General features: G+C 59.3%; 4 protein-coding genes across 6 annotated transcripts; 2 read left to right on the top strand and 2 right to left on the bottom strand.

The window, feature by feature from the left end:
- Positions 1-14: 14 nt before the first annotated feature.
- On the bottom strand, positions 15-3,606 carry KCNK6 (potassium two pore domain channel subfamily K member 6). Its single transcript, XM_014056452.2, has 3 exons — positions 3,222-3,606; positions 1,132-1,527; positions 15-901 (listed from the first exon to the last, which is right to left on the bottom strand). Exons 1-3 carry the CDS (start codon positions 3,529-3,531, stop codon positions 669-671), a joined length of 939 nt encoding a protein of 312 aa, XP_013911927.1. The 5' UTR covers positions 3,532-3,606; the 3' UTR covers positions 15-668.
- A 2,123-nt stretch (positions 3,607-5,729) lies between these two features.
- Positions 5,730-7,882, top strand: YIF1B (Yip1 interacting factor homolog B, membrane trafficking protein). 2 transcript variants are annotated; one of them, XM_014056433.2, is made up of 7 exons: positions 5,730-5,944; positions 6,031-6,135; positions 6,242-6,320; positions 6,435-6,492; positions 6,586-6,741; positions 6,838-6,931; positions 7,059-7,882. In XM_014056433.2, the coding sequence occupies exons 1-7, from the start codon at positions 5,741-5,743 to the stop codon at positions 7,209-7,211; spliced, it is 849 nt and encodes a 282-aa protein (XP_013911908.2). In that variant the 5' UTR covers positions 5,730-5,740; the 3' UTR covers positions 7,212-7,882. The 2 variants fall into 2 exon arrangements, with proteins under 2 accessions (XP_013911908.2, XP_087584031.1); XM_087727905.1 differs by having other exon boundaries at positions 6,242-6,492.
- SPINT2 (serine peptidase inhibitor, Kunitz type 2) lies at positions 7,805-13,902 on the bottom strand. Of its 2 annotated transcripts, XM_014056396.2 has the most exons (8): positions 13,752-13,877; positions 11,203-11,367; positions 10,511-10,558; positions 10,173-10,232; positions 9,918-10,088; positions 9,664-9,738; positions 9,090-9,292; positions 7,805-8,045 (listed from the first exon to the last, which is right to left on the bottom strand). In XM_014056396.2, exons 1-7 carry the CDS (start codon positions 13,825-13,827, stop codon positions 9,126-9,128), a joined length of 762 nt encoding a protein of 253 aa, XP_013911871.1. In that variant the 5' UTR covers positions 13,828-13,877; the 3' UTR covers positions 7,805-8,045; positions 9,090-9,125. The 2 variants fall into 2 exon arrangements, with proteins under 2 accessions (XP_013911871.1, XP_087584032.1); XM_087727906.1 differs by having other exon boundaries at positions 7,805-9,292; positions 13,752-13,902.
- A 641-nt stretch (positions 13,903-14,543) lies between these two features.
- On the top strand, positions 14,544-18,945 carry PPP1R14A (protein phosphatase 1 regulatory inhibitor subunit 14A). The gene is made up of 4 exons (XM_014056449.2): positions 14,544-15,445; positions 17,036-17,116; positions 18,348-18,380; positions 18,728-18,945. Exons 1-4 carry the CDS (start codon positions 15,227-15,229, stop codon positions 18,842-18,844), a joined length of 450 nt encoding a protein of 149 aa, XP_013911924.1. The 5' UTR covers positions 14,544-15,226; the 3' UTR covers positions 18,845-18,945.
- Positions 18,946-22,135: the final 3,190 nt, after the last annotated feature.

Genomic DNA, 22,135 nt, shown 5'->3' with positions numbered 1-22,135 from the left:
CCTCCCTTTGGGGCACAAGCGTTGGGGGGGGATGGGCAGAGTGGGCTGGACTAACTGGGGTGGGTGGGTGGGTGGGTGGGGTAGAAATAGCAGCACAGGCCAAGCATTCCCCGGGGTGGCTCTGGGGTCCGACCAGCCAGAAGGGGGAGGGGCTTCTGCAGTCAAGTACTCAGAAATAAGCACAAAGGGTTGGGCTCCTCTGGAGAAACGGACCCTGGACGGGCCGCTTCGCTTCCACTTTCCATTTGAGGCTTTGGTGTCTCAAGCACATAGCCCCACCCCCTCTGCTCTCCCCCCCTTCCTTCCGCCTCAGCAGCTCCCGGCTTGCAAGGCTCAGGTCCAACCACAGCTGGAAGCCAGGATATTCAGCCACGTTGCACTGACTGTAGTGAGAGGAGGAGGTGTCACTGGGGAGGGACAAAGGGCCCGGGAGCCCCAGCCTTTCCGCTGGACTTTTTAAACCTCCCCATCCCATCCAGAGTCCAGGCCAGCAGCCTCTCCACGCTCTCCTCTCCTGGCCACCAGAGAGTCGCTGGATTCCCTGCCCTGCCCTCCCCAGGAGTGGACCCGCCAGCAGCCTCATTTCCTTGGTCAGGAAGGAGGGAGGAGCAGCCAGTCTTCCTTGTGGATTAGCTCCGACTCTCTCGCCCTGCTCCTCCTCCTCGCTATTATCTGTTAATGGAGGAATAATGGGATGGGCCTCCTGGCCTGGGCTGTGCAGGCAAGGCTTCCCGCTGTCCTGGCTCAGAGGCAGGGCTGGGCTCCCCCAGGATACTCTGATGCTCTTCAGGGGGTCCTTCCGGGGGCAGGAAGACCAGCTCAGAGAGGCCGTGCAGGTCTGCCAGCTTGTGGAAGGTCTGGAGAATCAGCAGCATGGCCATGAGCCCCAGAAGCAGGTAAACTGGAAGGAGAGGGGGGGGGGAGAGTGAGCCGGGGGGGGGGGGGCAGGTCTGGCAGACAGGTAGGCCCTTCCCCCCTCCTCCTCCTCGCCCACCTGGAAATCACGGGTTGCCCATGTGAGGTGGCAGGCTTGGGGTGCCTGTCCAAACTAACCTCTCTGGCTCAGCCTTCCACCTGGATGCTCTCTGGGTGGCCTTTCCGCTTCTTCCTGGGGCGCACAGCACTACTGACCTGTGACGGAGACCTTGTAGAGAGGGCGAAGGCGTTGCCCGGGCTGCTCCCCAGGGACGTAGTCTCCCAGGCCGATGGTGCAGAGGGAGATGAAGCAGAAGTAGAAAGCATCCAGAAAGCTCCAGGATTCTTCCAGGGAACTGAAGATGGTAGCAGGCACTAAGAAGAAGGTCACCAACACCAGGCCCATCAGCACCAGCAGGTGCCCCCATGACAGGATGCGGCGGTCAGAGCCCCAGTGGAGAGCCAGGTATTCCAGTGGCCCAGAGGTGAAGGTGCCCACAAGGCGCTGCACTGCAGCTGTCAGCACCAGCATGGTGAAGGGGACTCCCGCCACCGCGTAGAAGATGCAGAAGGCTTTGCCGGCGTCCGAAAGGGGCGTAGTGTAACCGTAGCCTGGGAGGAGGGAAGGGCGAGCGTTAGAGGCAGTGGTCGCTGTGCCGAGGCTCCATCTTGAGCAGCGCCGGACTCCACTGATCAAGCCAAGCCACTTCCGGCCCTGGGAGGACTATTCCTGCCTTTGCAGCACGAGCTGCTGCTGCGGGGCCCAGTTCTTATTTGGACAGCAACCTCACACGGCTGGTGGGACGGAAGGAAAGGAAGGTGAGAGGCAGGCAGACCTTCTGAAGGGAAGCGGAACATTCACGGGAGGGAACGTCGTGGCAGGTGGGGAGAGGGGCGAGTGTCAGCCTTAGGCTTTAGTCGGAGAGCTTGCACTGGAAGTATAGTAGCTTGATCACTGCTGGGACCTTCAAGGTTTTTTATTCTTGAAAAGAACAAATATCAATCCTGTATATTGGGCAGAGCAGGGCTACCCAGAAGTAACGGAGGGCAAAGAGGTGGATGGCAGATGCCAGCGCCCCAGGGCTGGTGACACAGCAGAAGCCAGAGGGCACGGAACCCTGCTCTGGGGCAGCACCACCTGCTGCCTAATCCCCGTTCATACCGAACATGCCTTGGGGGCCTCTAGGTTAAAACGGGGGGGGACGGGACAGTGGCCTCTCTGTCCCAAAGGCAAAGCTGCACATCAACTGGGGGAAACTAGCCAGCTTACTTGTGGCTCAATTCCATGGGGCCAAATGCTCAGGCTACCCCATCCGTGTGCCAAGCGACACGAGTGCTTGAGGCTAGGGCCCTTCTCTAAAACTAAGATTGGCACTTTTGCCCATATGCCAAGTCTACCTGACAGAGCCCAACACTTGCCCATATCACCTGGAGAGGGTAAAGTCACTCTTGTTTTGTTCTTTTGCCATTTTTGTGGGTTCTGTAGTCACAATTATCTCCAGAGTCATTTTACATGACAGTTGTACAATATTCATGTAATTATCACTAATAAAATTCTGCAGCACTCTCCTGTGTGAAAGTATTTGCTATTACATTTAAAAATGGAACCTGAGAATTTACTACTTGCCTTTGGCACAAAAAGCAAAGGAATCCTCCCACACCAGAGATGGAGCCAGACAGAGAAGGGCACCAGGGTTGGCCCTGTTTTGCAGGGCGCCTGGACCGTGGGCAGCAGAGACCATTCCAGGAGCAAGAGAGGGCCCGCCCAGTAGCCACCCGACGCTCCCTCGGAAGAGGCGGCTTCCACCAGAAGAGCCAGCTGCCACCGGCCAAGGCACAAAGGAGATCGCTACCAGTTCAGGCACCCAAAGGCGCCTGGACGCCCGAGCGCGGAGACGCAGTTTCGCCTACTCCGCTAAGCCTGGCAGCTCCGTCCAGGCCCTCCGGGTCCGAACGGGCTGCAGAAACCGCGCGTGACCAAGCGCCCCGGCAGAGATGCGCTCCGAGGCAGAGCCAGCCACTGTCTGAAGGCCGCGCTCGGCGCGCTCTTTCGACCCTCGGCAGCACCGAGCGAGCGGCAGCTGAAGACCAAGAAGCGCCCCGGCTGCTCACCTGCGCCAGCAGTTCTCCGGCAAGATCGCGTCTCAGACGGTGGAGACGCCGGACCCCGGCCGAGCGCGAAAGAGAGGCCGGGCCCGAAGCGCGCCCCCTCCTTCCAAGGCCCCCGCCTGGCCCTTCCCCGCCCCCTGCGCCCGGAGTGCCCCGCGGAAAGGGCAGGGGAAGAAGCGCAGCCGGCCTCGGCTCACCCACGGTGGTGATCAATGTGCTGGCGAAGAAGAAGGCCGAAGCGAAATCCCAGTTGGACGTGGTGGCCGAGCCGTTGCGCAGGAGGGCGACGGAGTGGCGGTCGGCGCTCAAGACGGCGTCCAGGAAGCGCTCCAGCCTGGCCTCGGACAGGCAGGGGCTGCTACGTAGGAAGGCGCTCTTCAAATCCCTCAGCTCGGCTCGCAGCCGCCTCTCGTACGGACGCTCGACGGCCGAGATGATCAGCGCCCCGAGCAGCAGGTAGCCCGCGTAGGCCAGCGCGAAGGCCGCCAACACGGCGCCGCGCCTCATGGCTCCCTCGGCAGAGCGCAGAGCCACTGGCGGCCAACAGGAGCGGAAGAAGAGGGCGGCTGGCAGAAGCGAAGTGGCGTCCGCCCCGCCGACCAGCCTCTTGGGCGGCGGCCAGGCCCCTCCCGTCAGGCGGGGCCGGGACTACCAAGAGCTGCACCTGGCAGGGGGGATGGTGGCTCGGCCGCTTTCCGGGCGAGTTGTACCAACTCCGCTCCTTCCAGCGGGTGAGTCGGGCGGGCGGGCAGCATCGGGTCCCCGTCCCGGGCACCTGGCCCTGACGCAGGCTAAACGATTAAGGCCAACCCTTGGAGGTCACCCCCCCCCCCCGGAGGGTCAGATTTTGGGGAAAGCAAGGGGAGTTGGCACCTGGCTGGACTACTACTGATCCAAAGCCCTTGTACTTCACTGCTGCCCTTCTCCTGTCCTGTCTTGGCCTTGGCACCTCCCAGAATATGAGAGAGAGGGAGGGAGGGAGTTACAGAAGAGGAGCAGAAGGGAGGCATTCCCCTCCCTTTCAGGACTGTGGATGTGCTCTAGGCAGGAAGCAAGTTGCTTCAAAACAGGAACTGGGGAATTGGAGAAGCTTGCTAGCAAGGAAGCCTGAGGACCCTGGGGAGAACAGGGACCTGGAAGAGCAGCCAGAGTGGGGCACAAAAGAATTAGAATTCTTTATTTGCCAAGTGTGATTGGACACAGAAATTTGGTGCATAAGCTCTCAGTGTACATTCAAGCAAAAAGTGAAGCAAATCCCTCAACATCATTTTTTTTTATTTTCCAGCATTCATTCTCCTCTTCCATGTGGGCCTATCCAGAGTGTTTGCACGTCAGTCAGCGTGTACAAGAACCACCTGTGAGGCCCCGGGTGCTTGTTCCACTCAGACTGGTTCTCCAATTCCAGCAGACCCAGTGAAAAGGAGCCTGTGCCTCTATGATTAAATGATTAAAAATTGTTATTTACTGCCAGGTATTTAAGGCTCCTTGAAAGTGGGAGGGGGGCCTACAGATCTTGAGAGGCAGAAGGAAAGAATCAAACGAGGCCGTGGCTGCAGCTGACACCTACGCCCTTCACTGCGCTTGACAGAACCTGCAACGGCACCCAGAACAGGAGCAGGGATGCCACCTGTCTGTCACTACTTATGCCACTTACGCACACGGGCCAAGTGTACAAGAGCAGCCCACCCACGAGGTGCCGCAGGTAAACACTGCCTGAAGACCCTCCTGGGCAGGGCTGCCACCTGTTCTTCAAGCAGGAGCCGAGAGTCCAGGCAGCTTGCCAGTCCCAAGTGGGCACTGCAGCCTGATTCGTGGCTAGAGTAGGAGATCCAGTCAAGTCAGGGTGGCAAGTTCTGTCCCAGAGTCAGGGTTAGGGTTAAGGTGGGTTTGGATGGAGAGGAATGATTCCACGCTGCCGAGTGCAGCTGTCTCCATCGCCCATATCTGGGGACCTTCCATTCTTTGACTTGCGTGAGGTACCACATGTCCCTTCAAGGTGTGTCGCCTGAGGTCCTTCCCGTTCTGGGTCACTTGGAGCCAGGAAGGCCTTTCCTAGAGGGGGGGGGGGGCTTCAGACTGTCGCTCGTGTTCTGGTCTCCTACTGCGATGCACTTTACACAGGCTCCCTTCAAAAGCACTTCAACTGGTTCCAGAATTCAGCAGCCGCGAGCATTGACGGGCATGCCTCAATATGCCCCCCCTCCCCTCTGCAAGCTGGATCGGCTGATGGCTTCTCTTCCAGGCAGCCTTCAGGGCGGTGGGTTACTTGAGCGCCCCCTCCCCCCCCGGTCTCCCATCAGGAACGCCCATCCGATTCCTTCCTGCAGGGAAGGGGCGCTCCGGGTGCCTTCCGTGAAAACATGCCAGCAGCCATCAGGACCAAGAAGCGGCTCTTCTGCCCTCCGGAAGGAGCAGCTTCTTTAGGGGCCTGCTTTCCGGCCTTTGGCGAGGGAGGCCACCCCGCACTTGGTTGCGCTCGCCATCCTGGGCTTCCGCCAGCCTCCTCGCTTGTGGCCCCCGCGGGTAGCCGCCGCCGCCGCCGCAGGCAAAGCCGCCGGAGAAAGCAGGAGCCCAGAGCGCTCGCTGGGCCGCTCCCTCCCCTCAGGCGGGCGGGGCCTCGATGACGGCAGGAGGTCTCCTGGCAACCGGCCCGCCTATCCGGAGCGACGGTGGCCTCACGTGCCTCCCGTCGCCCCGCCCACAGCGGCGCCCAGCCATGGAGGGCCGCCCGGTGGGAGGGGCCGCGCGCGCCGGTGGGTGTCGGGGGGGCCCGGTGGGGGCGAGGGGGGGTCTCGCCGCCCCGCCTTTCCCCCCGCAGCGCCCCCCGGAGGACCCGAGCGGGCTCCCCCCGCGGCCGGAGACGCTCTGCAGCCTGGCGGCGGCCTACGGGAACAGCCTGGCCTGGCGCGGGAGGGCGCTGGTGAGTGGCTCTGCGCGGCCTCTGGAGGGGGGGGCCTCCGCCGAGCATGTGCAGAGCGCCGCCCGCCTGACCGCCTCTCCCCGCAGGCCGAGCGCCTGGTGCCGGTGCGCCGCCTGCAGTGCTACTTCGCGGTGGACACGCGCTACGTGGGGCAGAAGCTGGCGCGGCTGCTCTTCCCCTTCGGACGGCAGGTGAGCCGGGCGGGCGGGGGGCGAGCGAGGGCCCCCCCCGCCCCCTCCTCCGCGCCCCCCCCCCGTCTCCCCGCCTGTCTCCCTGTCTGTCTGTGTGTCTCGGCAGGACTGGCAGGTGCGCTTCCGGCAGGAGCCCCCCGTGGCGCCCCGCTTCGACGTCAACGCCCCCGACCTCTACATCCCAGGTAGGGCCGGGGGCAGGTGGGGAGGAGCGGTGGGCCGGGCTGCAGGGCCGCCCCCTTCCTCCTCCTGCTGCTGCTGCTCTTCTTCCTCCTCCTCCTCCTCCTCCTCCTCCGCAGTCATGGCCTTCATCACCTACCTGCTGGTGGCTGGGCTGGCGCTGGGCACGCACAATCGGTGAGGCCGGTGGGGGCACCTGAGCCAACCGGGCTCCCCTCCCCTTGCCCGGAGCCCCCTCCTCACTCTTGCTGCTGCTGCTGCTGTTTGCAGGTTCTCCCCTGACCTCTTGGGCTTGCTGGGCAGCTCCGCCCTGGCCTGGCTCATCGTGGAGGTGCTGGCCGTCCTGCTCGGCCTCTACCTTGCGGCCGTCCACACTGCACTGACCCCCATCGACCTGGTCGTCTTCTCAGGCTACAAATACGTGGGGTGAGGAGCCTGGGACCCTCGCATCCTGGGCGGGGGTGGGGTGTGGGGGGAAACCTGATGGGTGGTGGGGTTGACCCCTCTTTTTATCCTTGCCAGCATGGTTGCAGGGCTCTTGGCAGGGCTGGTGTTCGGGAAGCCTGGCTATTACATGCTGCTCGGCTGGTGCTGCGTCGCCATCTTTGTCTTTACGGTGAGAGGGAGGCTCTTGTTGAGGGTGGGTGGGTGGCCCCCCCCCCCTCAGCTGCTGTGGGTCTTTAGGCACCTGCCTCCACCGACCTTTCCCAATGGGCTTCCTTCACCCGCCCTCCCTCTCCCAGATCCGTTCGCTGCGCCTGAAGATCCTGTCCGAGGCAACCGAAGGGGTCTCGAGGCGGGACACCCAGAGCCAAGTACGCATGTACCTGACCGTGGCTGTGGCTGGGCTGCAGCCCCTCCTCATGTACTGGCTGACCTTTCACCTCATCTACTGATGCTTTGCTCAGGCAGCTGCTTCGTGCCCCCAACATCCACCCACCATCTCCCACCTGCCCCCCTCCCCGGCCGCCCTGCTTGCACAGAAGGCAGAGCAGGGCAAATGGGCGTTTCCGGGCCCTAATTCACAGCACCCTCGCTTGTCCTCCTGGCAGTTTGCACGGCTCCCACCTTGATTCGGCTCAGGGTGTTGGCTTGTCTTGCTCTTTTCTGTCTGGTCCCTGTCCAGCCAGGTTGGTCACTCCCGCAGAGGAGCTGGGAAAGGGGCCCGCTTTCCTGCCTCTTCAGGGTAGGGCGTGTCCTGCTTGCCACAAATGGAATAGAATGTGGGAGGCAGTGGGCAGTTGTTCTGAGAGGGGCGCTGGGGGGCATTTTCCATCTCCCACCTGCCTTCCCCAAGGGGTCGACGCGCGGTCGGAAGCAAAGCGGTTGTGTCCTCAGGGAGCAGCAGCTACCTTTGTCGCCAGGGCTGAATGGGCAAAGGGCAGCCTTAGGTGGGCAGGGTGAGGACTTGGAGCTGCTGACGGCCTCTTCCATATGCCTTCTGGGCTGCGGCCAGTAGCCCCCCCAGTGCTAAAGCATTCATTGCACAAAAGTTTAGTTCCTCTTTTATTCAGAGTCCACTCATTATTAAAAACACAATTAAAAGAGTCCCTCAGATTTAATGCAATCAAGTTTTGATTTGTTTTTAAAAAAAATATAAAACCCATTTAAAGCTGGTTATGTGGAAGCTTGCTCAGTGAGATGCCTCTGCAGCAGGTGCGCTGGCTGGAGCCGCTCTTGAAAGGGCCCCCTTTCCCGGCAGGAGGGGAAGCAGGCGGAACTGCTGGCAGCTGCAGGGGCAATCGAAGGCCTTCGGTCACCACAGGGCCCCCTCCAGCTCCTCTCCCCTGGCCAAGCCAGAGGAATTAGGGTTTGTGGTCGGTGGGCCTGTGAGCCAAAGGTGGCCTCATCTGGGAGGCTTTGGGGAAAACGGTCCATACCGGCCAACTGCCGAGCCTCAACAGCCGTGGTTGCTGGCAGCTGGTAATCTCAAGAAAGCCATCTGGTGCACTGGAGAGCAAAACTGGGCAGCCCCCACAAAGAAATGGGGAGAGGCACTGGAGGGAAGGTCCTGGAGCAGAGCTGAGCTTAAGACACACTGAGGAATGAACTAAGGGGCCCAAAGCCCCCTGCCCAGACAACGGGGGGGTGGGACACACGGCAATTAGGGTCCTTACACCTTGATTCTCTCCCTCCCTGACCCCCAGATTGGGGGCTCTTGCACTCTGCCCACTGCACTGGCATATTTGGGACGCATAGCACACCTTTCACCCAGGGAAATGGGGTTTCACAGGGCTGCTGCAGAGCCCCCCCACCAGCCTGTTCTCCCGTTTCCCTGGGAAATGCATGGCTCTGGCTTGAGAGGGAGGCCAGTACCTTTGGGTCTCAGGTGCCTTGGAGGAATTCTGCAGAAGCAGAGGGGTGTGAACACCCAAAGGTTTTCCTGAAGAAAAAGGGCTTCGGCTGCCCCCCCCCCCTTTAACGTGTGCAGGGCAGAGGTCTCTGCGGGACACAGCCAAGGGAGCCCCCGGCGGCTTCAGCTGGGGATTCCCAGATGTTCTCCCACTGCATTGAGGGGAGCCAAGTGATGTAGCGCCCCCGTTCACCAGAGGGAAGACACGGGGGGGGGGCTCTGGGCCAAGCGAGGCGGCCTCATCGCTGGCTCTGAAAGGGGGCACTGCCCGCAGCTCCTCTTGGACTCCTGTGGAGCAGCTGGGCCCATTCCCCCGTGGGCTGGAAAGGGTGACTGGGGGGGGGAGAGGAGGGGGACGTCCCCAGGGAAAGAGGGGCGTTTCCCCATCAAAGGCCTGCAAGGCAAAGCCAGCGGTATTTACATGCTGCCTTGATCCCCACTGAGGCAGCTCCCCGGCTCAGAGGCTGTAGGCGTTGCTCATCAGATACTCTTTGTCATCCAGCGTGCTCCACACCGTTCCCACCGACAGCTCCGGGTTCTTCCGGCAGATCTTGACCAAGAAAACCGCCATTGAGCCCAGCAGGCAGGTCATCAGGATGGCCAGAAGGACCGCAAGGACCACGGCTGGGGGAGAGAGAGAGAGAGAGAGAGGCAGAGCATCAGGCGAGGGAGGGACGGTGGGGGAGCCTCCCTGCTCCCTGCTTGGTTGGCAACTGGCCCCGTGCGCCGCCTCATCCAGAACGGGAGCTCTCCAACCGAGGGTGATGGGCAGAAGGGAAGCCGCACGTGTTGGGATTCCCTTGCCTGGAGAAGCTGTGGGGGCAGCAGCAGACGGGGGAGTCGGCAGCCCCTCGCTCCTGTGCCAGCAGCGCCAAGAGGCCCGAGGAAACCCAGGCCCCTCTGGGACTGAGCTGGCCACGAAGCCAAGGGGCAGCGGGAGACCCCACTTCCCTCCCAGGGGTCCATGTGGTCTCAGCGGAGGGCGGGCTGCTCACCTCTGGTGGAGAAGCCGAAGGCTTCGGAGGGGAGGCGAGGGTGGGTGCCTGGGTCTCCCGGCTCTTTGGTGATTTCTGGAGCAGAGAGGAGAGAAAGAGGAACCGGTGAGAAGGGGGAGTTTGGGGAGGAGCGATCAGGAGTCCCGGCTGCCCTCTTGGGGTTTGTGCAGGGGAAGCACGGACTCAACTCCCGTTGCTCCTGGCGGGGTGGGGTGGGAGGGCATGCCCACCGACTGGGAAGGGCGACAGGTCACCTGCGTCCCCTGTGCACTGGCTCCAGCACGCCTGCTCAGAGAGGTAGTTGTTCTTGTTGCCATGGCAGCCCCCGTAGGTAAACCTCTTGCACGTCTGGCTCTCCAGGTCAAAGTACCAGCGGAGGAAGGAGGCCCGGCAGCGGCCGACCAACCGGGGTGCAGCGCAGAATTCTGGGGGAAGAGAGATGGTTTGCAGAGCCCCCAGAAGAGAAGGCGAGAGTCCAGGACCAGGGGAGGAAGGAGCCCCCCTCGTACCTCTGAAGCCAGGCCTGTTTTCGGAGGCCTCTGGGTGACGTCCGGCTCTTGGGGTAGCCCCTGGGAGAAAAGCAGAGCGGTTGGCCGGAGGCTGAAGACCAGTGGTCATTCTTGGCAAAGGCCACTCCCCCTTCCCAGGCCTGGGCACCCCTAAGAGGCACACCAAAGGTCCCGGGGGCTCACCTGCCCCAGAGAATTGGCCACCGAGGGAGCGTTGTTATTAAGGGGCTTTTCGGAGACCCCGCCCTCCAGCTCACCCAGGCTCCAAGAGCCATTGCTTGAGCTCCCAATTTCTCTCTGTCCTTCTAGCCTCCTGCACGAGCCCAGGAGACCCTTACCTTCAGTGGCCGGCCCTCCAGGGACCACGGTGGCCTCTGCTGCCCCACCTGGAAGTCAAGACAATTCTGGCGTCAGAGACCCAGAGCCGTGGCCTTCTGGAGGCAGTCTCCCCACGGGGGCCTGGCCTGGAAGACGCCCTCGTGCCCAGAAGCCTTGGGCAAAACCGCCTTCGTTTGGCTACTGCTCCGTCGTCAAGGTTGCTCAGCTTTAAACGGCGTCCCTGAGGGTGACCGGGAGCCCCTTGCCAGGAGCCTGAAGGCAGGAGCGGCGCAGGCTGTTTGCTCTCGGGGCTGGGAATTTGGGCGTAGCATCAGCCACAGAGCACGAAGGGGGGGGGGAGGCAGCGGCCGCCTCGTGCCCCTCATGGTGGCGGGTTGTGTGTGTGTGTGTGTGTGTGTGTCCCAGCAGTAGGAAAAGCGGAAAGCGGCAGCAAGCGTTGTGTTCACAAATACGCTTCGCCCCAGACCCTCTCTGGCAACTCTCTGCGGCATGCCCACCTGTGGGGGGGGGAGGGGGGGTGCTCTCTGGGTCGTTTTCTGGCAGATGTTTCATGACCCAACTCGGTAACATCATCAGTGCTAGTCCGATGGTATTGCTACCAGATGTTACCTGCTTTGAGTGATGAAATGTCTTCGGGGAAACCACCAAGCTCGGGGGGGGGCTACAAATCCTCTGCCCTGTTGGTGCTCACCTGAGATACACGTCGTGAAGCAGTGCTGTTCAGAGATGAAGTTGTTGCCGTTGCCTTGGCAACCCCCAAAAATGAATTCCTGGCATGCTTGGCTTGTGGCATTGTACCACCACCGATGGAAAGATGCCCGGCAAGGGCCCACCCTCTTGGGCGCCCGGCATTGGTCTGAAAGCAGAGAGAGAGAGAAGTCTGTGGAAAGAAGCAGCTCCGGGGGGGGGGGGGGCTCCACACTCAAGTTTACCTTCCTGATGGCGGCATTTAGGGCCACTGAGACACTCGGCTGCTGCCTCCGCTGGGCGCCAAGAGCCCAGGGCAACTCCCCCTCCCCCCCCAATTGGTCTGGAAAGGCAACTAGGACTGTGAACCACAAGTTGTGAATGGGATGCTGAACTTGTGGCATCCTCCGTCCCCTCGGCCTCAGAAGGCCGGTCTTGCCTTTTAACAGGGCAGCCCCAGTGGTACTTTGCCTGGAAGGAGGGGGTAACATTCAAGACTCAGACTCTGAAAATTCTTCCTGGGCTTTTCTGCAAATACTTTCAGGTGTGGTCAGGGAACTTTTCTCTCAGAGCAGACAAACAGTTGCCCTACATTTTTATTCTGTTACTGAAGATTTAAAGTGTTTTCCTAATTCCAGAGCGGATTGTAGGAAATCCTCCTAGTGGAAGGTGCCTATTTATGCAGGTGACCATTTGTCCCAGGAGCTGCTGTGGCCACATTTCCCACTGCGTGGCCAGGGGATGGAGGGCTTTCGGAGAAGGAAGGTCGAGGCAGGCTCAAATGCGCCTCTTCTGGGAACGGTCTCAACTGCCCCCTCCCTCCCTCCCGCCCTCTGGCTGATGCCCTGCAAACGCTCCGTTTCCCAGGTCTCGAGACAAACGCAGGGTCTGGACAGAGTCATGTTCCCCCAGTGACCCACAAGAGGAAGAGAGATCAGAGCCCCCTAGTTGGCTTCCGGAGCTCCACAGAAGGGAAATGTGCAGGAGGAGCCTTTTTCAAAGGCCAAAGGGGGGGGGGGCGGGAGGCAACCGGGGCACCTGCAGAGAAGAGGGCTGTGATGATGATGATGATGGGAGGGGCAGCCTTTGGAGAGCAGGGGAGAAACTCATTCAGCAACACGTGTCGCTTGGCGTGGGACTTCTTGCGCTGCAACTGCAATTCTCTGGGCCTTTTCACCGTGAGGTGCATACGGAACGTCGTAACCTCCCGAGAGTTAGGTGAGAACCCAAATGAAAAGGGTCCAAATAGATCTTGGATTAATTTGAAAGCCTCCTTAACTCGGAATGAGTTGATGCTTCAGGCATATGACCGTGTCGTGGCTATAAGAGCTTCCAGTTTATGACTGACCTGAATGAAATGTTGCAAGGGGCTAAACTGGCCATTTTTCAGATGAACAGAATTAGAGATTTTGTGCAGAAATAATTGGGCAGATTGTGAGCTTCAGAAAAGGAAGCCCTTAATTTCCTGCTTTGCTCCCCTCGTGTAATATATGTGGCCCGAGAATCCCATCGAGATTGCTGCTGGCAAGGAGCCCAAGACCTTCCCCAGCAGGAGAAAGCACAAGGAGGACCCTCCGCTCTTGACTGCAGAGAGGAGATTCGGCTTCCCTCTCCCCTTTGCCCCGAGTTTGGGGTCTGCCCTGTGGCCACTTGTCCCTGGCAAAAAAGGCAGGTGAAAGCACCCACTGCCCCCCCCCCCCGGTTGCTGGTGCAAGGGCACAGAAGCGATGCCAGCAGGGCCAGAGGCTGGAGAGGGGGGCAGCAGAAGCATTTTCTTACAGGAAGTCCAATTGGCCCAGCTTCCTCCAGCAGGGAATGGCAGGCAGGCAGGTGACTCAGGCACAAGTTACAGACCTCACCCGGACAGGCTGAACCGGTTCAGGGCTGGTTGGCCCATCCCACCTCATCAGATTTCACTGAACAACTCCTCATTCCCGGAGTTCACCAGAAGGGCAGGCGCTTCCGCCCCCAGCTGGCTCTAGCCCAGGAAAACGCTTTTGTGTGCCCCCCAACAGTGCCAGAAGACAAGAACCCCCATTCAGCCAGGACAACAACCAGCAGGCGCCTAAAGCCCTGGTGGGCACAAGAGAAGCCTGCCACCTTGGTATCGGGCACTGAACACCCTCCAGCAGAGTGGGACTAAGGCTCCAGCCCAGGGCGGTGCCCATCTAGCCGGGCAGAAAGGAGGCCCTCATCTCCCAGTCCCAGCAGCCAAACGGGGGGGGGGGGAAGAGGCTTGGCTTTCTCTTCCCCTTCCTGTGACCCCCCTGGATTTGGGACCCCCAACCACTGGGACAGGGAAAGGTGGGTGGCTAAAGCGAGCCGCAGCCGGCCAATCTTTTCGGGTACGCCAAGAGCAGCCTGCGCTGGAGAGGCCTGAGGGCGCGTCCAAGAAAGGCACAGGGCGTTGGCAGCGGCCTGGATACAGCGCAGGAACCCACCCGACGATCCGCAAGTGAGCCTGCCCAGCGTATTTGAAGCTACGAAGGGCCGGACAGGAAGGGCTCTTCCTCCGATCGGCTCGGGGGAGCAGCGCGGGCCGCGGATTCTTACCTGGCGGCGACTCTGCGGCCGCCAGTGCGGCCAGTGCCCACGTGACCAACAGCGCCAGACTCTTCGCGCGCCCCATCGCACCGTCCTCCCGGACCAAACTGACCGCTGGGCCGCAAAGGCCGACGAACCCCGCAGGTGGGCCACGCCCATCGCTCTCCGGGCGCCAATCACGGGGACCGACGTCTATCGCCATCGCACCTGTCTGCCCACCTATTTTGCATAGGCTGCGTAGCGATCACGTGGTGGTGGCGGTGGTGGAGCGCCCCCCCCCGCCCCCGGTTACAAAGTAGGAAAGTCCCGGATGGAGAAACCTGCCAGGTGCAGGCGGAAGATTCGGCAGGTGCAGGCGGGGCGGGGGTCAGGACCGCTGCTCCTGCTCTCTTCTCCCGCTCGCGGTGGCCTAGTTCCGGGATGGCTTCTGTGGGAAGCCCCCTGCGCCGGCTTCCATCCTTCGCCTTGCGAAGAGCGAGCTGGGATCGGCAGAGGCCCCGGAGGAAAAGCCGGAGCCCCTTCCCTTCGCCCTTTCCCCCCCCTCCCCGCTCAATAGTCCAGCTTCCCTTTGGCCGAAGCGCCGGTTGGGGGGGGGGGTGTCCTGCGTCCCCCTTGGGCGCTAGGACAGCCGCCGTCTTGGAAGCGCGACGGGGTCAGGAGGGCCTCGCTTGCGTTAGGAGCCGCCACTGCAGGGGGGCTTCCTGAGGAAGGGGCGCCGCTTGGGAAGGTCGGGGGGCGGGGGTCGTTTGCACGAATGCATTTGCAGAACCACAGAACGGCCCAGGCCGGGGGGGCGGGGGGGGCTGCTAGTAGGAAGGGGCTGCTGGGCGTCCCGCTGGGGCCCAGACCGGTTAAGCCGCTCCAAAAAGCTCCGGCAGCTTTCTCAACCTGAGTCCGGATGAAAAGCGCCGAGGCGAGCGGCCTGCCCCTGCCCTGTGTGGCGGCAGGAACTCCAAGGGGCAAAGCCCGACTTCTCCCAGCGGCGGCACCAGGGACGCTGGAGGAGATTGGAAGGCGACCCCTTGGCAGGCGGCGCCGGGAGAGAAGGGCCGGGCTGGACACACGTTCAAAGGGTGGGTGGGGACGCTACCAGCTGGCGGGATGCCGGCCCCAAATCTCAGTGACCGGCGTTTCTTCAGAGAGGTGGGAAGGGCGAGGGCGGGCAAGTGGGCAGGCGAGCGCGCTTTGCCGGCAGGCCACGAGAGCCCGAGGCCGCAGGGCTCGTTCCCGGCAGCCGCACGGAAGGAGCAGCTCTGGGAAAGGGAGGCCCGCGAGGTCGCTGGGCTCCTGCCCGCCAGAAAGGCCCTTCCATCTTCCAGGGCGGCCCATAAGAACAGTCGAGAGAGCGGTTGGGTCCCGCCTCTGCTGCCCCCGGAGCCAGACGCCCCCCACCCTGAGGGAGGGCCTGGGATCGGGAGCTCCGCCTCGGCTGCTATAAGACGCGGGAAGCCGACGGACGCCCCGTCTAGTTGGCGCAACGACCGATGGCGGCGGATCGGCTGGGGAGGCGCTTGGGGCGCGCGTCGCCGGGCCGCTCTGCCGGCCTTTCTCCCGGAGGCAGCCGCGCGGAAAGGACGGCCAGTCCGGGAATCCAGCGGCGCCAAGCACGGGTCACGGTTAAGTATGACCGACGGGAATTGCAGCGGCGCCTTGACACGGAAAAGTGGATCGACGGCCGGTTGGAGGAGCTGTACCGAGGACGGGTGAGGGGACGCCGAGTTGGGCGAGAGGACCCGCGGTCTTGTCCTGTGGGGGGACCGCTGCCGCCCCCATCCAGACTGGCCTCCTGGGACAGAGCGACTCCTTTGTGGCCTCGCTCAGTCCCTGGCTGGCCGCCTTCACTTCTGAACTGGCTCCTCGAGGCCCCGATGGGGTTAACGTTAAGGTTGCTTGGAACCCCCCTCCCCCCCCAGCCACTAGTGCTCTTCAGGGACTGGGCAGCCATCTGGCTTGTTGGGAAGCACATCTGCCTTTTTAAGGCTGCCGGGAGACACTTTAGGTAAGCGTCAGCCTTGGCCCAGCCTTGCCTCCTTCCAGCAGGGTGTTTGCTGCTGGTTCTGCTGGGTGGGATTGTAAGGCTGCAGAGACTGGAGGCTGCGGCTGGTGGTTCTCGGCCAGGAGAGAGGCTTGTGGCGACTGCCAAGAGGGGAAGCTGCGCGGGGGCTGCACGGTGGGCCCCACCAGTCGCCCTTCATCACCCCATTCAGCCATCTTTCCAAAAACCAGATATGTGAATCTGGAGAACAAATTCAGAAAGTCCCTCCTCACTCAAAACACGGGAAGAGCCAGTCCTGGCTGTGGAGCAGGCAAGGCTGAGCAAGGGATCAACTCGGATCGAATACAGACTGGAGTGAAGGGAGTTGCACCCCCAGCTGCTACCAAGGGGCTGTTCCCTGCCCCGAGTTTCTTTCTGGCCCCAGGGCACCTCGGCTTGGAAAGGAGGCCAACCTTAAGGGCTGACAGAGAAAGTGGCAGATGGGCTTGCAGAGAAGGGGGGTCCTCCTCCTCCTCCTCCTCCTCCTCCTCCTCAGGAGGAATGTGCATCTCCGCCTCCGGTTGCTGACATTCCCCTTGCCTAGAAAGGATTCGTGGGGGTGGGGAGCCTGGCCCAGCTATAAAAGAGGCCTCTCCAATCCTCCCATGAAAGGAGTGAGTTGCCATCTGGGCTGCTTTCTGGCCTCCCCAGGGAGTCTGGGAGGGGAGCAGCTCAGTCCGCAGCCCAGCTCTTCTGGGGAGGCTAGTCCTGGCCTGGAACATGGCGGCCGCTTGATGCTCTGACCCAGAGGCTTCTTGGTGCTGTGACTATCCTCCTCCCCCCCCCCTGCGTATTTACAGGGCAGTTGCGGAGAAAACTCTTTGCACTGGAGGCTTTTAAGAAGAGGCTGGACAGGCATTTGTCTGGAATGGTGCTTGAGCAGGGGGTTGGACTAGAAGACCTCTGAGGCCCCTTCCAACTCGGTTATTCTGTTAAGGGGTACAGATGGAACCAAGCTCTCCCAAAGGGATCAATCGCTTATCGCCTGGTGGGCAGAATAGGAGCAACGGGTACTTATGCTCCCAAGAAAAGCAGCAGCCATGAAAAGCCATGCCTAAAAAGGGGGATGCAGGATCTGGGTTTTGAAAACTTTGAAAGCTTTGTTGTTCCAGATGTTTTTGAACTCTGAAATGCTTCACTGAAGAGCTACACAAGCCAGAGAGCCTGGGCTATTGTCTAAAATCTTTCCTCTGTGAGACCTCATAACTCTTGTTCCAAGAGCCCCCACTTCGCCTGACCCTTTTTGATTCTGTGGCAGGAAGATGAGATGCCAGATGAAGTCAATATTGATGATCTCCTGGAGATGGACACAGATGAGGAGAGGGCCAAGAAATTACAGGTAAGCTGCTTTCACATTACCACGTCTGCTGACTCACAATCCTGAATTGGCACCCTGGACTAGGTCCTGTCAGCAGGAGTGGAAGGGAGGCGAAAATGTTGAGTTTATAAATCGGGCAGGGACAAAGCAGTTGCAGCATTGCAACAGAGCAAGCAGTGGAGTGAAGAAGAAGGACTCTTATGCTCCACACTCCACTGAGCTCCACCGCACTGCTCCACCAGGTGAAGCTCTTTTTCACGACCAAATGATCAAAGCAGCCTTAATGCCCATTAACAACATGCTGGTGCTAATTTCTGAGCACCAAGAATGAGGCCTAGATTCATCTCGCCCTGTGCTATTTGCTAATAAGCATACTTAATGCGGAGTTATTTGTTATTTGTTATTTTATTTTGTTATTTTATTGACATTTATAGGCCGCCCTTTTCCCCGAGGGGACTCAGGGCGGTTTACAATCAATGGGAAGGGAGTGTAAGACAACACAAAAAAGAAAAAAAATGTGAATAATTAAAAAAACTAAACCGATAAAACAACATTCATTCAGCATTCGGGTGGGGCAAGGTTCGGATCTTATCCCCAGGCCTGACGGGATAGCCAGATCTTGAGGGCCGTGCGGAAGGTCTGGACGGTGGTGAGGGTACGAATCTCCACGGGGAGATCGTTCCAAAGCGTCGGAGCTGCAACTGAGAAGGCTCTCCTCCGCGTAGTCGCCAGTCGGCACTGACTGGCGGATGGAATACGGAGGAGGCCTACTCTATGCGATCTGATGGGACGGAGGGAGGCAATTGGCAGAAGGCGGTCTCTCAAATAGTCAGATCCACTACCATGGAGGGCTTTGTGAATGGTGAGTAGCACCTTGAAGCGCACCCGGAGATCAACAGGTAGCCAGCGCAGCTCACGGAGGATCGGTGTTATGTGGGCGAACCGTGGTGCGCCCACGATCACTCGCGCGGCCGCATTCTGGACTAGCTGAAGTCGCCGGAGTTAGCCTAGGCTGTGCCATTTGGTTAATAAATAGAAATTAGGATCAGAACGGGATAAGAAAGGGGAACTGGATACAGGTGTCCCGTGTGAAAGAGAAGGCTGTGAATTAGATCTGGGCTCAGGGAAGAGAATTTTCTGGTTTAGTTGAAGAGTAAAGCTGAAAAAGAGGCTGAAAATTAAAAGGGCCGGAGAAATAAATTCTGGGCAGCCCATCCTTTGGGGCCATTCCTCACTGTCAATTTTTTTCTAGGGCACCTTGGAGTCATGCCACAACAACACGGAGGTGGGTGTCCACTTTCTGAGCAATCGCTGGCTTGGGTCGGGGTCCTGTGGGGTCCTGTGGAAGGTCCACCAAGGGTGGGGTTTGCTTTCCCAAAGAGATGCTGCACTTCTAGCTGCTGTGGAATAGTTGAGGAAAGGCCCCCTTTCACTCTTTGGTCTCCCCGGCCACCTTCCCACCCCGTGACTCCCTGGGGAGGCCCCCTTGCCATTCCTGGGGATCTGGTTGCTCTTGACCCTGGGAGCCCCTATTGGAGGGAGATCCCTTTCTTGGTGGGGTTCCCCCAGGGCCAGACATCTCCACCTTACTGGAGAAGAATGGTGGAACTCAACCTCCTCCCCCCTCCCCAGGACTTCACCAGAGAGCTGCTGGAGAAGCTGAGAGGCCTCCGAACAGAACATGTTCTCCGCCGGACAAGTCCCAGCAGCCAGAGGAACATGGACCAGGGCCCCAAAGTCCCACCGTGACAGGGATGCTGGAGAGCTGCAGAGACGAGGCTGGGCTGCTGAAACGACTTGCTGCCGTCTCCCTGCCTCCAACAGGATGGAGTGGCTCCACGGCTTCAGCCTCCGCCCTGCCGGAAGTCTCTTTGAACCTCTCTCTGATGGATGACAGGCTCTGCTGGGCCGCCTCCCCACAATAAAATGCTCTGCCCCCCCCCAGAAGCTCAACTGTTGCCTCGGCCAGAGCAGGGTGGGGGAGACGGGACTTTATGATGACTGGGGCCCTTGGGAGAGAGAACCTGGCCAGGAGAGAGTTTTGCCCCAGAGGTGGCTTGCCAATTTCTTTACTATTGGTTCAGGTGCATTCCCACATGCTCGCGACACTTCTGTGCATGCGGTGGGGGGGGGGCAGGGCCTCCCGCCGCTGCTACTACCGGTTCGGTCGATCTGGACCAAACTGGCAGCAACGCTGTGAAGCGCTCTGGACTTTTCTGGCCATCACCCAGAGGCTGCATCTATGTTTGTGCGCTCTTGGCTAGATTTTTTCCTGGCTGAGCACGGTTGGCACAGTCTGCCTGATTCTCCAGGGCCATGAAAACTCAGAAACTGCTTCCTTGCCCGATCCATCCCCCAGCAGCCCCCTGTAGCTAGTTAGGTGAGGTGAAGGCAGCAGGCTTTACTAGAGTCTCACAGCTGTGACTCCAGCTGGGTCTGTGACAATTCGCCACGGCCAACTTGCCACAACTCTCTGTGGGACAAGAGTTACACTAATACCAAAGAAATAGTGGAATAGAATCATTAAAGAAATGACGCAAAAGGAGGGGCAGAATGAAACGTGAATTACAATAATTAAAGCATTTATTTATTTTAAATCATTATATAGAATAGTTCGGTTGTCCTGTGGCCAGTTGCCCCATTCTGCCCCATTCTGAGCCGAGCCAGCCTTTCCGTTTCAGAGAAGCCCCTCAGCCAGACGGAGGCACAGAGTCCTGCTTCCCCCCCCCCTGCCCACACCCAGCTGGGGTCCAGAGGGCGGGGAGGGGGGCTGTTTCTGGGTTAGAAGCTGCTTCAGGAGTTCAGCAGCACTTTGTGCTTCCTCCATGCGGGAGTGGGGGAGGTCTGCACAATCCGCCAGTAAGGGGAGGTCCCGGCAGCTGGGCCTGCAGCAGCCCTCCATCCAGTCCTCCCTGTAGCTGCTGGATCCCCCAGCATTATCTGGCTGTAGAAGGCCTTCTCCCAAGCCCCACAGATGTCTGTGCATATGGCTCCCCACGTGCCCCCCCCTTGCCATTACTGTCTCTGCAAGTCAATGTGTACCAGCTACTGCCTGCCTCAGTCCGTGGCAGGGGGAGGGGGGAGATCCTTTCCCCAGGGAGGGAGGGAGGGAGGGAGGGAGGGAAGATGCTTGCAAAGGGAAGCCCGGGGCCTCCCCCCCCCTCCCACGGCAGACACTGGAGCCTCTGAGCCTTGTGCCCTTATTTGGAAACAGGCAGAGGCTGGAGAGGGGAGGGACCTGCCAGCCAGTCCAGCTGGGCCCTTTTGTGCTCCCTTGGCCTAGATGCCCACAGCCCTCCCCACCTCCCAAGAAAGGGCTTCTTCTCCAGGGGGGGTGTTGGCATGAGGGGGAGTGCTGGACAAGGGCAGGAGGGGAGCCCAGTTGGCATTGGGGGCTCCTTTTCATGGGCTGCTCTAGGAAATGACTTTTACCTCAACTCTTCCTCCTCCTCTTCAAAAAAATTCTTATTGAAAATTTAAAAAAGAAATGCCCCCCCCCCCTAAATCCCCTGGCATACAAAATGTGTAAAAAAAACTATGTTCAACAGATTAATTATGACATAGTATTCCCAAAATGAGGAAAAAGGTCTTTTCAAAAATGGATAAATCACACTTCCTTAATACAATCTTTGCTACGGAGCATTTCCCAATCTCAATAAATTCTCTTGGCTATTCCAATAAACCCCTCAGAAACACCCGTGATCGGCTCCCACAGTTTCATAATGTAGCTCAAAATAATTGACAAATGTTACTTGAAAACATTCACAACCACCTACTTAATGTATGTTGAAATATGCTTCCAAAAAGATACCCAAATTGAACAGTTCCTTGCTGCAAAACATAAAAACTTTAATCCCAATCTGTATATAATGTTAATTGTATAATGTGCAGTCCCAAAGTTAACAAATTAACTTACTTCACTTTTGTTTTATAGTGAGGTGAATTATAGCTTAGTGTCCAAATACGATGGGATGACGTTTCTGTGTATGTGTAAATGCATCTGGGTCAAGGGTAATTGTTGAGTTTTGCAGATGTTTTATTGTTCTTATGTACTGTTGGCCACCCAGAGTTGCTGTGGTGAGAAGGGCAGCTGTACATGAATCAATAGCAATAGCAATAGCAGTAGACTTATATACCGCTTCATAGGCCTTTCAGGCCTCTCTAAGCGTTTTACAGAGAGTCAGCATATTGCCCCCAACAATCTGGGTCCTCATTTTACCCACCTCGGAAGGATGGAAGGCTGAGTCAACCCTGAGCCGGTGAGATTTGAACCGCTGACCTGCTGATCTAGCAGTAGCCTGCAGTGCTGCTTTTAACCACTGCGCCACAAATAAACAGACAGGAGCGGCTTCAGCGTGTTCAGCATATTCAGGGAAGGCCCCGTTCGGTTTGTCCCCCAGATCAGTCTGGAGCCAAAATGGAACAAACCCCCAAGTCACCAACTGCAGCCTTGGGCGTCTTGTTGCCCTTCTCCGGTGCTTTGAAAGGCTCTTGATACTCTTGATGCCTCTCAGCCCAGACTCCCAATTTGGTGACATCTCTGGCATCGGGGGGGGGGGGGAGCACTGTGCTCCGGCCCTGCCAAGGCTGCCCTGCCCTGGACCTTGTGGCATTCCTGTCGTGGCAGAGGCTTAATGGGAAGGGCCATGCTGACTCTCATGCCCCTGAGGAGGGTCAGGAGGGCTCACCATCCATCTTCTCCTGGCTTTCCTTGTCTTGTAAGATCCCAGACCCCAAAACAGGCTCCCTGCCTCAGCTGGAGAAAGTGCTTTTCAAGAGGATCGCTTGCTCCCCAGGCCGTCCCTGGTGTCCTCTGCAAAAGCTGAGCCTCCCGGTGACCCAGAACACCTTTGCTCACTTCCAGATTTCACAACCAGTGACTCTGCAGGCAGTTTGCAAGCAGGCAGGCAATTTCTATCCTTCCTTTCTGAATTGATTTCAGCAGTGTTAATAAAGGGAGTCAGGGTCATATAAATTAGTGCTTTTTTTAGCTTCTCGGTTCAACGGGGCAGCTATGTTAGTGCTGAAGATGGGCCTCTC

The sequence above is a fragment of the Thamnophis sirtalis genome, unplaced genomic scaffold (assembly GCF_051295495.1).
Source record: "Thamnophis sirtalis isolate CommonGarterSnake01/CBP01778 unplaced genomic scaffold, rThaSir2_p1.2 scaffold_13, whole genome shotgun sequence".
Classification (NCBI taxonomy): domain Eukaryota; kingdom Metazoa; phylum Chordata; class Lepidosauria; order Squamata; family Natricidae; genus Thamnophis; species Thamnophis sirtalis.
The sequence above is the reverse complement of the archived record's forward strand: the minus strand, read 5'-3'. Positions and strand labels throughout refer to the sequence as shown.

Bases quoted from the DNA above. Each gene is read 5' to 3' on its own strand.
- PPP1R14A (XM_014056449.2), top strand. From the start codon at position 15,227: ATGGCGGCGGATCGGCTGGGGAGGCGCTTGGGGCGCGCGTCGCCGGGC. The intron at 17,117-18,347 runs GTAAGCTGCTTT...ATTTTTTTCTAG, and splicing joins AGAGGGCCAAGAAATTACAG to GGCACCTTGGAGTCATGCCA. The intron at 18,381-18,727 runs GTGGGTGTCCAC...CCCCCTCCCCAG, and splicing joins CATGCCACAACAACACGGAG to GACTTCACCAGAGAGCTGCT.
- YIF1B (XM_087727905.1), top strand. From the start codon at position 5,741: ATGGAGGGCCGCCCGGTGGGAGGGGCCGCGCGCGCCGGTGGGTGTCGG. The intron at 5,945-6,030 runs GTGAGTGGCTCT...CTCTCCCCGCAG, and splicing joins CCTGGCGCGGGAGGGCGCTG to GCCGAGCGCCTGGTGCCGGT. The intron at 6,493-6,585 runs GTGAGGCCGGTG...TGCTGTTTGCAG, and splicing joins GCGCTGGGCACGCACAATCG to GTTCTCCCCTGACCTCTTGG.
- SPINT2 (XM_087727906.1), bottom strand. From the start codon at position 13,827: ATGGGGCGCGCGAAGAGTCTGGCGCTGTTGGTCACGTGGGCACTGGCC. The intron at 10,233-10,510 runs GTAAGGGTCTCC...CTTTTCTCCCAG, and splicing joins TGGAGGGCCGGCCACTGAAG to GGGCTACCCCAAGAGCCGGA. The intron at 9,293-9,663 runs GTGAGCAGCCCG...TCTCTCCCCCAG, and splicing joins CTTCGGCTTCTCCACCAGAG to CCGTGGTCCTTGCGGTCCTT.
- KCNK6 (XM_014056452.2), bottom strand. From the start codon at position 3,531: ATGAGGCGCGGCGCCGTGTTGGCGGCCTTCGCGCTGGCCTACGCGGGC. The intron at 1,528-3,221 runs GTGAGCCGAGGC...CCCTCCTCCCAG, and splicing joins CACATTGATCACCACCGTGG to GCTACGGTTACACTACGCCC. The intron at 902-1,131 runs GTCAGTAGTGCT...CTCTCCTTCCAG, and splicing joins CTACAAGGTCTCCGTCACAG to TTTACCTGCTTCTGGGGCTC.